At 40.5% G+C, this 12,944-nt stretch overlaps 1 protein-coding gene across 1 annotated transcript; it reads left to right on the top strand.

Annotated features, from left to right (window-relative positions):
- The first annotated feature begins 11,382 nt into the window (after positions 1-11,382).
- On the top strand, positions 11,383-12,318 carry LOC141134670 (olfactory receptor 1E16-like). The gene has a single exon (XM_073624114.1). It carries the CDS (start codon positions 11,383-11,385, stop codon positions 12,316-12,318), a length of 936 nt encoding a protein of 311 aa, XP_073480215.1.
- Positions 12,319-12,944: the final 626 nt, after the last annotated feature.

Genomic DNA, 12,944 nt, shown 5'->3' with positions numbered 1-12,944 from the left:
CTGTAAAAATGCACTATAGCATGCACTTAAATACATATACAAAATATAAAAAATACAGAAAAACAAATATGCCCCAAATTTTATAGTTAGAAATTACACAATTGAGATCTTAATATTTAAGCCTTCAGGATGCAATGTTTCCAGTTAATAAATACACTTTGTTTCATTTATAGAGATCTGTTTCTTCATATTTGAACCTCTCCAACCATGATACAGTTGTGCTTAAAGGGTAAGTTCACCCTTACAGAATATCTGTAAAGTGTGAACTTACACAGGACCCCCTCCTCAACCCCCTCAGTCCCGCTAACCTGGATCACGGCACTCTCCCGCTCCTAGCCCCGATATATCCTCATCAGGAGTCCGGGGCTTAGAAATCCCCGCAGCTGAATCTTCAAAATATACCCTGTCAGGAGGGACATTTTGGAGCATTCTAATTGGTCGGGCCAACCAATCAGAAGCCACGTAGCCTGTACTGTTAGATGGGAAAAAGACACGTGGATGCTTAAGGGATTTCTAAGGACCCCCACCTCACCCCCCCCAGTCCTGCTGATCTGGATCGTGGCAATCTCCCGTTCTGAGCCCCGGTATATCCATGTCAGGAGTCCAGGGCTTAGAAATCCCCTCGGCATCCACAGACTCCTGACACGAATATACCGGGGCTCAGAACGGGAGATCGCCGCGATCCAGGTCAGTGGGACTTGGGGAGGGTGAGGAGGGGGTCCTGTGTAAGTTCACCTTACAGATTTTTCTGTAAAGGTGAACTTACCCTGTGAAATGTTGACATTGACCTCTTCACACCGACCATACACAAATATGCATCCCCACTGGACTGGGCTTTTTTCTATGGGGCTGCATATTTGCGTATCTCCTGGACCCGGAACTCATCAACACAAGAAGGCCCAGCTTGCAGTCTCTGCTCTAATTCATCCCAAAATTGTTCTATCGGGTTGAAGTCAGGATTTTGTGCAGGCCAGTCAAGTTCCTCCACCCCAAACTTGCTCATCCATGTCTTTATGGACCTTGCTTTGTGCACTGGTGCGCAGTCATGTTGTAACAGGAAGGGGCCATCCCCAAACTGTTCCCACAAAGTTGGAAGCATGAAATTGTCCAAAATGTCTTGGTACGCTGACGCCTTAAGAGTTCCCTTCACTGAAACTAAGGGGCCAAGCCCAACCCCTGAAAAACAACCCCAAACCATTATCCCCCTCCACCAAATGATTTGAAGGGGTGGCCCAATACTTTTGGCAATATAGTGTGGATGAAAGAGTTTGGGGTGGAGGAACTTGACTGGCCTGCACAGAGTCCTCACCTCAACCCAATAGAATACCTTTGGGATGAATTAGAGCAGAGACTGTGAGCCAGGCCTTCTCGACCAATATTAGTGCCTGTCCTCACAAATGCTCTTCTGGAAGAATGATCAAACATTCTCATAAACACATCTAAACCTTGTGGACAGCCTTCCCAGAAGAGCTGAAACTGTTATAGCTGAAAAGGGTGAGCCAACTCTCCGCTTGAGTGCTTCCGTCAGTATACCACTTCCTTGTAGTCTGGATACAGATATCAGATATTCCAACCTCTCTGAGCACAAAACAAGGCGACACTTGCTTGTTGCTAACATGGACTGACTTTATTTGAGATCTCACACAAATATATACACAGCAGAATGACTAAAACCTAACCTAATTAACATGAGCTAATTAACTAATCCTTTTACCCAGACTAAGTGACTACGTCTCCTAGCTCATTGACTATTCAACACACATTACCATAAACATCAACACGTTAATATAGAACAACACGTTAATTAGAACAAACAACAATGAGTTGAATACCCTTAGAACCTGTGGTAAGCCAGACTAAACTCATTTACATTAAACACATTATAGCTGACATCAGACAGGTGAGTGGAGTTGATGACATTAGCATCTTCTCACAGTATGAGTCCCAACAGCATGACTCAGTCACTATTGCTACTATGGCTAATACAGGGTCCCCAGAGTCTGTGTGTTTTGGGGGGACATGGAGTTGAATCCAAAGTAACACCAACCCCAGGGTCCCCAGGCATACAGCTCACAGAGAGCACCATCCCCCCAAATGCCAGGGCCCATAATCTGTTGGCAAGAGGCTAGCGTTCAGTCCCCTCCAATAGCCTCTGTCCCGGGTGAGTCTGTAGAACGCTAGCCTCTTGCCCGGGTGAGTCTGTCACAAACTCAATATTGAACCCTACGGACCAAGACTGGGATGCCATTAAAGTTCATGTGCGTGTAAAGACAGGCATCCCAATACTTTTGGCAATATAGTGTATATAGTACTGTTTTAACCACAAGAAGTGGCAAAATAAGTTTTGTGGTGTTTTATTGCAAAGACACTTGCCCTCTGAAAAATCTTTAGTAACAAATTCACATTTTAAAAATAAATAAATAAGAAAATAAAAATACCATTTTCATGTACCATGTTTCCATTTTTAAATTATTTGTTAGAAAAAAGTAGAATAAAAAATATAAAACAGCATTATTGTTACCTTTAAGGGTTTACTGTTAAAACATTCATGGTTTTAGGGTATATACAGTGGGGACGGAAAGTATTCAGACCCCCTTAAATTTTTAACTCTTTGTTATATTGCAGCCATTTGCTAAAATCATTTCAGTTCATTTTTTTCCTCATTAATGTACACACAGCACCCCATATTGACAGAAAAACACAGAATTGTTGAAATTTTTGCTAATTTATTAAAAAAGAAAATGTATAGGTTTTCTCCATGATAAAGCTACTTGTGTTTAAAATACTGGTTGGAAACTGAAATGTTTCAAATGTTTTACTACATTTTCCCTTAAAAATGCAAATAATTTTGAAAAAAATCTCAGAAGACCTTAAGATCACAATAAAGTCCTGTCTGTCCCCCCAAAAATAATATATGTATCAATTCTGTCTAATAAGTAATTATACAGTTATAGCCTCATGATTAGACAAATAGCAGAAATGTGAAAATATGGTCTGGTCCATAGTGGGTTAACAGGTGTGAAAGCTCTTGTAGGATTTTGCATTGGAATTATTTCCCCAAAGATTTAGAATGCTTTAAATTTTCAGGTTGTTCTTTGAAGCACCAGCGGGAGAACTGTGCTCCAAGGTATGCACAACTCGCTGCACAACCTTGTTATTAATAACGTTTCTCAGAATCCAACGTGACTAGTTTACATTAAACAAATAGACTATTTTATCTAGAATAGAATTACTTTACAGGGTGCTCTTTATTTTTTTATAGTATTCGTTTTTCCTCCTTTTTTTCTACTAGGGTAAGGAATGACAATCCAAACTGTAAGGTATACAGTCTGCTTGTGTTATTTTATTCTGCTGCCATTTGCTGTGAATTCATATAGTTTTTATACTGTCATGACTTTGTATGACAACGAACACCCTACCCCATTGTTCTCTTATGCCTTCTGTGCTTATGATCTTGGTTGGCCCCATTTCTTTATTTTATTAGCCTGTACTGTTTTATCCCACAGCCACATCAGTTTGGCCACCTTAATCTCCAGTATTTTTAGTGCAGCTTTAAATTTGATTGGTAGCTCTAAGCAACAACCAAATTATAAATTTTTACCTGTTGTCATAATCCTTACAACCATTGTATTGTTTATTATGCACTTTTTTTTTTTTTTTTTTACTGTACAGTGGTTTATTTGCATCTGTGTTTTTGTTCCCTTTTTTCAGACCCATCGTTAAAAATTATTGGACCCTGGGCAAACATTTTCTTTCCCCCCACCATGCAATTTTGCTCTCAACCCCAAGCACATTTATGTACTCCAAGCACACCTCAGTACTCCCAGAACATCAACGTACCCCCCCAACACATCTCTGCACACCCAACACAGCTCTGTACCCCCCAGCACATCTTCGTACCCCTAGAAGAGTTCCACACACCCTATCGCACCTCTGCTTTCTTCCATATCCACTAGCACATGTTTATACATCTCTACACCCCTCTGGACACCTCTGCACCCCCCCAACACACACACACACCTCTGCACCTCCCAGCATCCTCTTTATGCCCCAACACACTTTTGTCTCCCCAGCACACCTTTTTATCCCCAGTAAGTTTCTGCACCCCCACCACATCTATGTACCCCTCCCTGTACCCCTTCATGCCCTCTGCACATTTCTTTACCTCCAGAACTCCTCTGTACCCTCAGCAAGTCTCCGTACCCCAGCAGCAACAATAGTGAGCCCAATGCTGCGATCTCACGACAAAGACATCACAGGCATGTATGCTTTTTGCGGCAGTGTGGGCCCAAGGGGCAGATGCTTAGAGCACCACAAAAGTGACTGTGCCCTGGTCAGCTGCCACTTTTGCCCCACGTTAAGGATGGCCCTGCCTTTTTTATTTGCAATTTGATGTCTGCTGTCCTATCTAATACATTATGCTCTTGTGCTGCCAATTTCTAACTTAGTTTTATTTTCATAAACCAAAACATTGACATATAACTATCACTCATGTCCTGGTGCCATTCCTATATCTGAAATACAATAAGCTATGTATCAGAAATTTCTAACACAGCTGATTCTACCAATGCAGAGAATGGGAGCTGATCCTCTGATGTCTATGAGTACCTTTTAAAAGTGCTTTAATGTGTGCTTTGATAGGTAAACATTACCTTCTTGACTGTTAATTTTCCTAACCACGTAGCTGTCGAATTTACAAATTTTTATTGAAATAAAACTAGCAAGGTTCAACTAAGAAACAGCTATATTAAACTCTAACAGTTTTGATTGAGGCCTGAAAAGAATGTTGCTTTACAGTTTAAAAAAAATCCTCTGATTATTTCCTTGTCAAAAGAAGTTTATTGAGTATACAATGTTATAAAGATACATAAAGTAAGTTTACAAGGATCTATAAAGTAGGCTCATTGTTTTACAGTAGGGTTTATATAGGTAAATATCATGAAATTTCAAATATTAAACATTGGGTTCACGTAAACCTAAATTAAAGATATATATCATTTCCTTAGTTACTTTTGTAGGTATTTAAATGATTTATACCTATTATACATATTGTTTACAAGTAGAGTGTATATAGGTCAAATAAATTCTGATAATGAGCTTTAATCGTAAGGTGGAGAAAAGGAAAGAGAAAGAAGAAAAAGGGTTGAAAGGTAGAGGTATGGTCCACAAGGTTGTCCCGTTCGTCAGTTTATTATTCTTTTTAGTTCTCTTTGAAGCCTTAGAATGGGTGTCTCTGTAAGTCATTTAATCTGTTACCATGGCAACAGGACAGAGTCATTGAAGTTTGACAGGAACTGTTGTTTTATCCAAGGATGCCAAAGTTTTTCAAATTTTGAAATTTGATTTTGATCGATGGCTACCATCTTAGCATGGGACATTGTATTATTCATTCTGTGAATTGTTTCTGCTAGTACCAATGTAGAAGATTTCCATGCCTTGGCCACTGTTTGTTTTGCAGCCGTTATTAGTTGGATCATAAGTTTGAATTGAGAGAGTGTTAACCATTCCGGTTTTAGATTAAGTAAAGTTAAATATGGATCTGGTTGTATTATTTTTTTTAATATTTTAGATGCAATCACGAAGACTTCCTTCCAGAAGGTTTGGATTACTGGGCACGTCCACCATATGTTTAAATATGTGCCTATTTCTGGGCATCCTCGAAAACAAAGAGCTGAGGTATTAGGTGAATATTTTGCCACTCTAGCGGGTACAAGGTACCAGCGAGTTAGGACTTTATAATTTGTCTCCAGTGCTAAGATGTTGGGTGAAGATGACTTAGATGTGAGCCATATGTTAGACCAGTCCGTGTCTTCTAAAGTTCGTCCCAGGTCCTCCTCCCACCTCTGGACGTAAGAGGGTCTATTAAGATTTGCTACTCCATATAATTGATTATAAAGTGATGAAATTGTACCTTTAGCAAATTGATCTTTTGTACAGATTGATTCAAAAATGGATAATTGGGATAATGGTGTATCCCCCTTTAGGAATGGTGTATAGAAATTTTTGATTTGGAGATATCTAAATATCTCACCTCTGATTATTTCCAATGATCAAACTATTCCCACGTTAACAGTGTCCATGTATCATTTTTTTTCCTTTCAATGTTTACCTGTAGTAATCCTTTCTCTGCAGTTTCTACAATACATATTATCTATTTATCTATATAATAATATACACTCACCGGCCACTTTTATATGTATACCTTGCTAGTACTGGGTTGGACCTCCTTTGGCTTTCATAACTACCTTAATTCTGCTGTGTTATTTTAGCATGGATTCAACAAGGTGTTGGAAAGATTCCTCAGAGATTTTGGTCCATATTGACACGAGAGCATCATGCAGTTGCTGCAGATTTGTCGGCTGCACATCCATGATGCGAATCTCATGTTCCACCACATCCCAAAGGTGCTCTATTGGATTGAGATCTGGTGACTGTGAAGGCCATTGGAGTACAGTGACCTCATTGTCATGTTCAAGAAACCAGTTTTAGTTGATCTGAGCTTTGTGACATGGTGCATTATCTTGCTGGAAGTAGCCATCAGAAGATGGGTACACTGCAGACATAAAGGGATAGACCAATACCCAGGTAGGCGGTGGCTTTTAAACAATGCTCATTTGGTACTAAGGGGCCCAAAGTGCGCCAAGAACATATCACCCACACCATTACACCACCACCCCCAGCCTGAATCGTTGATACAAGGCAGGATGGATCCATGCTTTCATGTTGTTTACGTCAAATTCTGACCCATTCATCTGAATGTCGAAGCTCAAATCGAGACTCATGAGACCAGGCAACATTTTTCCAATTTTCTATTGTCCAATTTTGGTGAGCCTGTGCGAATTGTAGCCTCAGTTTCCTATTTTTAGCTGACAGGAGTGACAACCAATGTGGTCTTCTGCTGCTATGATCCATCTGCTTCAAGGTTTGATGTGTTGTGCATTCAGAGATGATATTCTGCATACCTTGGTTGTAACGAGTGGTTATTTGAACTACTGTTGCCTTTCTATCATCTCAAACCAGTCTGCCCATTCTCCTCTGACCTCTGACATCAACAAGTCATTTCTGTCCACACAACTGCCATCCACTGGATATTTTCTCTTTTTTGGACCATTCTCTGTAAACCGTAGAGATGGTTGTGCATGAAAATCCCAATAGATCAGCAGTTTTTGAAATACTCAGACCAGCCCATCTGGCACCAACAACCATATTGCGTTCAAAGTTACTAAAATCCCCTTTCTTCCCTATTCTGATGCTCAATTTGAACTTCAGCAAGTCATCTTCATCACGTCTAGATGCCTAAATGCATTGAGTTGCTGCCATGTGATTGGCTGATTAGCAGTTTGTGTTACCAAGCAAAATAAACAGGTGTACCTAATAAAGTGGGCAGTGAGTGTATATATTTATGTATTTATATACAGTATCTCGCAAAAGTGAGTACACCCCTCACATTTTTGAAAAAAAAAAATGATGTCTTTTCATGTGACAACACTGAAGAAAAGACACTTTGCTACAATTATTATTATACAAGATTTATATAGCGCCAACAGTTTGCGCAGCGCTTTACAACATGAGGGCAGACAGAACACTTACAATACAAATCAATACAGGAGGGATCAGAGGGCCCTGCTCGTTAGAGCTTACAATCTAGAAAGGAGGGTCAAGTAGAAACAAAAGGTAATAACTGTGGGGGATGAGCTGATGGAAAAAATGAAAATACAGTTGTTAGGTGTAGGTAGGGTAGGCTTCTCTGAAGAGAAGGGTTTTCAGGGATCGTCTAAAAGCTAATAAAGTAGGAGATAAGCGGACAGATTGGGGTAGGGCATTCCATAGGATTGGAGAGGCTTTGGAAAAGTCTTGGAGGTGAGCATGGGAGGAGGTGATGAGGGAGCTAAAGAGCAGGAGGTCTTGAGAGGAACGAAGGGAACGAGTAGGTAGGTATTTAGAGACTAAGCTAGTGATGTAGCTGGGGACGAAATTGTGGATGGCTTTGTATGTAGTTGTTAGTATTTTGAATTTAATTCTTTGGCCGAGCGGAAGCCAGTGGAGGGATTGACAGAGAGGAGTGGCAGACACAGAGCGATTGGTAAGATGGATAAGTCTGGCAGCAGCATTCATGATGGATTGAAGAGGTGATAGACTAGGTAGAGGTAAGCCAATGAGAAGGGAGTTGCAGTAGTCGAGGCAAGAGATGACCAGCGAGTGAATTAAGAGCTGTGTTGTGTCATTGGTTAGAAAGGGGAGAATTTTGGAGATGTTGCGGAGGTTGAGGTGGCAGGATTTGGACAGTGATTGGATGTGTTGCTTGAAGGAGAGTTCAGAGTCCAGGACTACACCTAGAACCTTGGCATGTGGGGGTGGGCTTATAGTTGTACCATCGATTTTGACAGAGGGATCAAGGGAAGGGGCATATGGGGGAGGAAAAATTATAAGTTTGGTTTTGGATAGATTGAGTTTGAGTGGTGTGACATCCAGACTGATATATCTGATAGTAAATTAGTGATATGTGAGGAGACAGAGGGAGTGAGCTGAGGGGTAGAGAAATAGATTTGGGTGTCGTCAGCGTAGAGGTGGTATTGGAAGCCATGGGAGGCGATCAGTTGATCCAGGGAGGCGGTGTACATTGACAATAGGAGAGGTCCAAGAACAGAACCCTGGGGGACCCCAACATAGAAAGGAAGAGCAGAGGAGGAAATAGAGTTGTAAGAAACGCTAAAGGTGCAGTTGGATAAGTAGGAAGAGAACCAGCGAAGAGTACAGTCATGGAGACCAAAGGCGTGGAGTTTTTTGAGGAGGAGGGGGTGGTCAACCGCAGAGAGGTCCAGGAGTAGGAGTACAGAATAGTGTTGATTGGTTTTGGCCATTAGTAGATCGTTTGTTAGTTTTAGGAGAGCAGTTTCTGTGGAGTGTTGAAGACGAAATCCAGACTGAAGGGGATCAAGAAGGCTATCATCAGCGAGATGGACGCTCAGTTGGTTGTAGACCAGACGTTTGAGGAGTTTGGATAAGAAGGGGAGCAAGGAGCGTAGGGGCGTAGGTTGTTAAGATTGGATGGGTCCAGTGAGGGCTTTTTAAGTATGGGTCTGACAAGTGCATGTTTTAGAGAGTTGGGGAAGATGCCAGAAGAGAATGAGAAATTGAAGATGTGGATTAGAGAGTGTAGCATAGAGCCAGAGGGTGAACGTAGCATTTGTGAGGGAACAGGATCCAGGGGGCAGGTGGTAAGGTGAACATTAGCAAGTAGTTTAGCAACTTCGTCTGTAGTGGTGGGGTTGAAAGAGGGAAGTAATGATTCTGCTTGTGGGCATGAAGTGTAAAGCGTGGAGGGTATCGAAACAGTAGAGATCTCAGCGTGAATTGTATCAATCTTCTGTTTGAAATGATTAGCGATCTCCTGGGCAGTGAGTGAGTTGGCGGGTGGAGGCGGTGGAGGACGAAGTAGAGAGTTGAAGGCAGAGAAGAGTTGACGGGGATGGGATGATAAGTTGCTAATGAGAGTGGTAAAATAGGTCTGCTTGGCAGAGAGGAGGCTTGAATTGTATTTTTGGAGGGCAGATTTATTTATAAATCTCACTGAGACTTGGTCTTACGCCACAGGCGCTCATGAGAACAACTACGTTTTTTCAGACTTTTAGTATCATCTGTTTGCCAAGGTTCAAGGGGTTGGGGCTTGATTCTGTGTATAGAAAGGGGGGCAGTGAGTCCAGTGATGCTAGAAGTAAAGAATTGTAGACAGAAGTGGCTAGGTTGGTGCAGGATAGGGGTGAGATTTTGTCGTAGAGGTTGTAGATAGCAGAGTAGAGATTTAGAGTAGAGGGTTCAGATGACGTAGGTTTCTGGTTTCTTTAACACGGTTAGAGGGAGAGGAGGTGAAGGAGAGGGAGAGAGTGAAACTAATAAGGTGGTGATCAGAGAGAGGAAATGGATAGTTAGAGAGGTATCATGGAGTGCAAAGGTGAGAGAAAACGAGGTCAAGGATATTGCCTTCGGAGTGAGTAGGAGCATGTATCCACTGCTTCAGGTCAAAGGAGGAGGTTAGGCTGAGAAGTTTGGAAGGGGCAGGAGTGTTAGTATTAATAGGGATGTTAAAGTCCCCGAGATGGATTGTAGAGATTTCAGAGGGAAGAAAGTAGGTAGCCAGGCAGAGAAGTCATCAAGAAAGGTTGATACTGGTCCAGGGGGCCTGTAGATCACAGCTATCCTTAGAGAAATAGGAGTGAAAAAACAAATACAGTGTGCTTCGAAAGAGAAGTGTGACAGAGAGGGAGGTGGCTGAAGTACCTGAAAGGTGCTATGTGGGTCTATAAGGATTCCGACATCTCCTCCCTTATGTCCACTGGATCTGGGGGAGTGAGTCCAGAGAAGACCACCATGGGATAGGGCAGCAGAAGACGCAGTGTCAGATTCATGGAGCCAGGTTTCGGTAATGGCGAGTAGGTTAAATGAGTTGGCGATAAAGAGGTCATGGAGAGAGGTGAGTTTGTTGCAGACTGAGCGGGAGTTCCAAAGGGCACAAGAGAAAGGGAATCTAGTCTTGGGAAGAATAGAAATGGGAACTAAATAACATATATATATATATATATATATATATATATATATATATATATATATATATGTTATTTTGGCATACGGATGGTAGAATAATATAGTGAAGTAGACATTCAGAATATTTAAGAATATAGAAAGACATAATTTTACTAATTTTGTTAAAATATTTTATATATGAACAAGGAAACATTAGGAAATATATTTAGGGACAGAGCTGCATTAATTTTCAGATGACTAAAAAGACACATTTCATTTCTTAAAGTGACTGTCACTTTTTTAAAGAGCTAGGAAAAAAATCCAGTGAAGCAAACAAATAATACTTGCCTGTCCCGCTGCCCTCACTGCTGCACTCTTCTTAGAGTTGAGAGAAGCTTGCTGCAGAGGTTTCAGCATCCTGCTCACTTCTAGGAGTGTTGGATGTGTGGTCCCCTGCTTTGTTCTGTGGTTTATTTTGCTGGCCGCTACATCACTACTGTGTCCTGTGGTAATAAAGAGGCCAGCAAATGAGACCGGGGAGCGCAGTAGGGGAAGTGATTTTCAGATTTTGCAGCAAGCTTAGACCTTCAACACAGTAATCATTGGTGGTATGGCCATTATAACAGGTAAGTATCAGCTGTTTGCTTTGTGAGGAGGATTTTTATTCAGCTTTTTAAAATAACAACAGCGCTGCTGTAATGGGCCAAATTTCCTAATTTCTTAATTTGGTCTTTTTAAAAATAAAGGTATATTATGCAATAAATCATTCTGATAATCTTGTTATTTGTCTTGATGGAATAATATATTTTACCTTTTAAAAGCCAAAATTGTGAAAAAATTATTTTTCTATAGGTTGACAATATGAATAATTGTACAAGTCATACTTTGAAAGAATTTTTTATTGCAGGATTTGAAATCTTTCCAAATGGACAAATATTATTATTTATTGTGCTGTTATTATTGTACTTGCTTACAGTCATTGGAAATCTGACTATTGTCACCATTGTCTGTGTGGTGTCACTGCTTCACACACCGATGTACTTCTTTTTGTGCAATCTCTCTTCTGCAGATATTGCCTATGTCACAGTTACTTTCCCAAAGCTGATGTCAATTTATCTGACCCAAGACCATCGCATCACGTTCCATGCATGTATTGCACAGCTATATTTTTTTTTATTATGTGGACAGGCTGATATATTCATACTGACTTGTATGGCCTATGACCGCTATGTGGCAATATGCAAGCCTTTGCAGTATTCCCTAATAATGAACAAAGCAGTGTGTATTGTAATGGTTGCCTTTTCCTGGCTTATAGGTATCCTAAATTCATTGTTGCATGCCTTAATTACATCATCATTACCATTCTGTCACTCCCATGAAATTGACCACTTTTTCTGTGACCTTAAAACCCTGAGTACACTGTCTGGCAGTAACTCTAAAAACCGGGACATTCTGACAACTGTGCAGAGTATATTTATTGGATGTTTGCCTTTCCTTTTTATTGTAGTCTCCTATGTGTACATCATTTCTACAATACTAAAAATCAAATCTTCAAACGGACGACTGAAAGCTTTCTCCAGCTGTACCTCGCACCTTACAACTGTAGTATTATTCTATGGGCCAATTATATTCCTGTACATGAAACCAGAGAGTGGTAGTTCTAGAGCAAGTGACAAACTGCTCTCCATACTGTATGTAGCAGTGGTGCCACTGGTAAATCCTTTGGTCTATAGCTTGAGGAACAAAGATGTTTTGGATGCAATTTCCAAAATAAAACAATATTTTAAGAAAGTGTAGGTGCAAACGAAGAATGCTCCCATGGAATAAAACTACTGCAGGAGTTCTATATTTCCAATGGACCTTTGCTGTGCAAACAAACTTCTGTCTTTGTCAATGGTCACCACTTTTGATGGGAACTCCAAGACTTCCATGTTCCTCCATTTCTTGAAACTGCATCACGGGTGATCAGGCATGCACCATCTTATCAGAAAATTATGACAAACTGTATCTCTTTCTCTTCTTCCAAATTCCTCTGACTTCCTAATTATGCCTTAATCTATAACACAGATATTGCTGTTTAATATCCTTTATCACATCTTTCATAGTACATAGTACTGATATATGAATGGCAGATCTTCTTGGCAAAGAGTTCATATGCAAAAAAATGCAACTATGGTCCATAAAGTGTATAAGACCGTAAAAAGTTCTAAAGCTGTACTATAATGTAACTTATATGGCCCAACTACCAAGCACTTATCTACAGAAACTGCAGCAGCCCAATAACCGAATACAGAATATGCAAGAATTATAATAAAAATACATGCGCTATCTCTTATATGTGGTCATAAATGCAATCAATAATAAATTGATTGCATTTTGATTGCATCAAAATAACTCAACACACAGCCATTAATGTCTAAACT

Source organism: Aquarana catesbeiana, linkage group LG03, assembly GCF_042186555.1.
Source record: "Aquarana catesbeiana isolate 2022-GZ linkage group LG03, ASM4218655v1, whole genome shotgun sequence".
Taxonomy (NCBI): domain Eukaryota; kingdom Metazoa; phylum Chordata; class Amphibia; order Anura; family Ranidae; genus Aquarana; species Aquarana catesbeiana.
The sequence above is the reverse complement of the archived record's forward strand: the minus strand, read 5'-3'. Positions and strand labels throughout refer to the sequence as shown.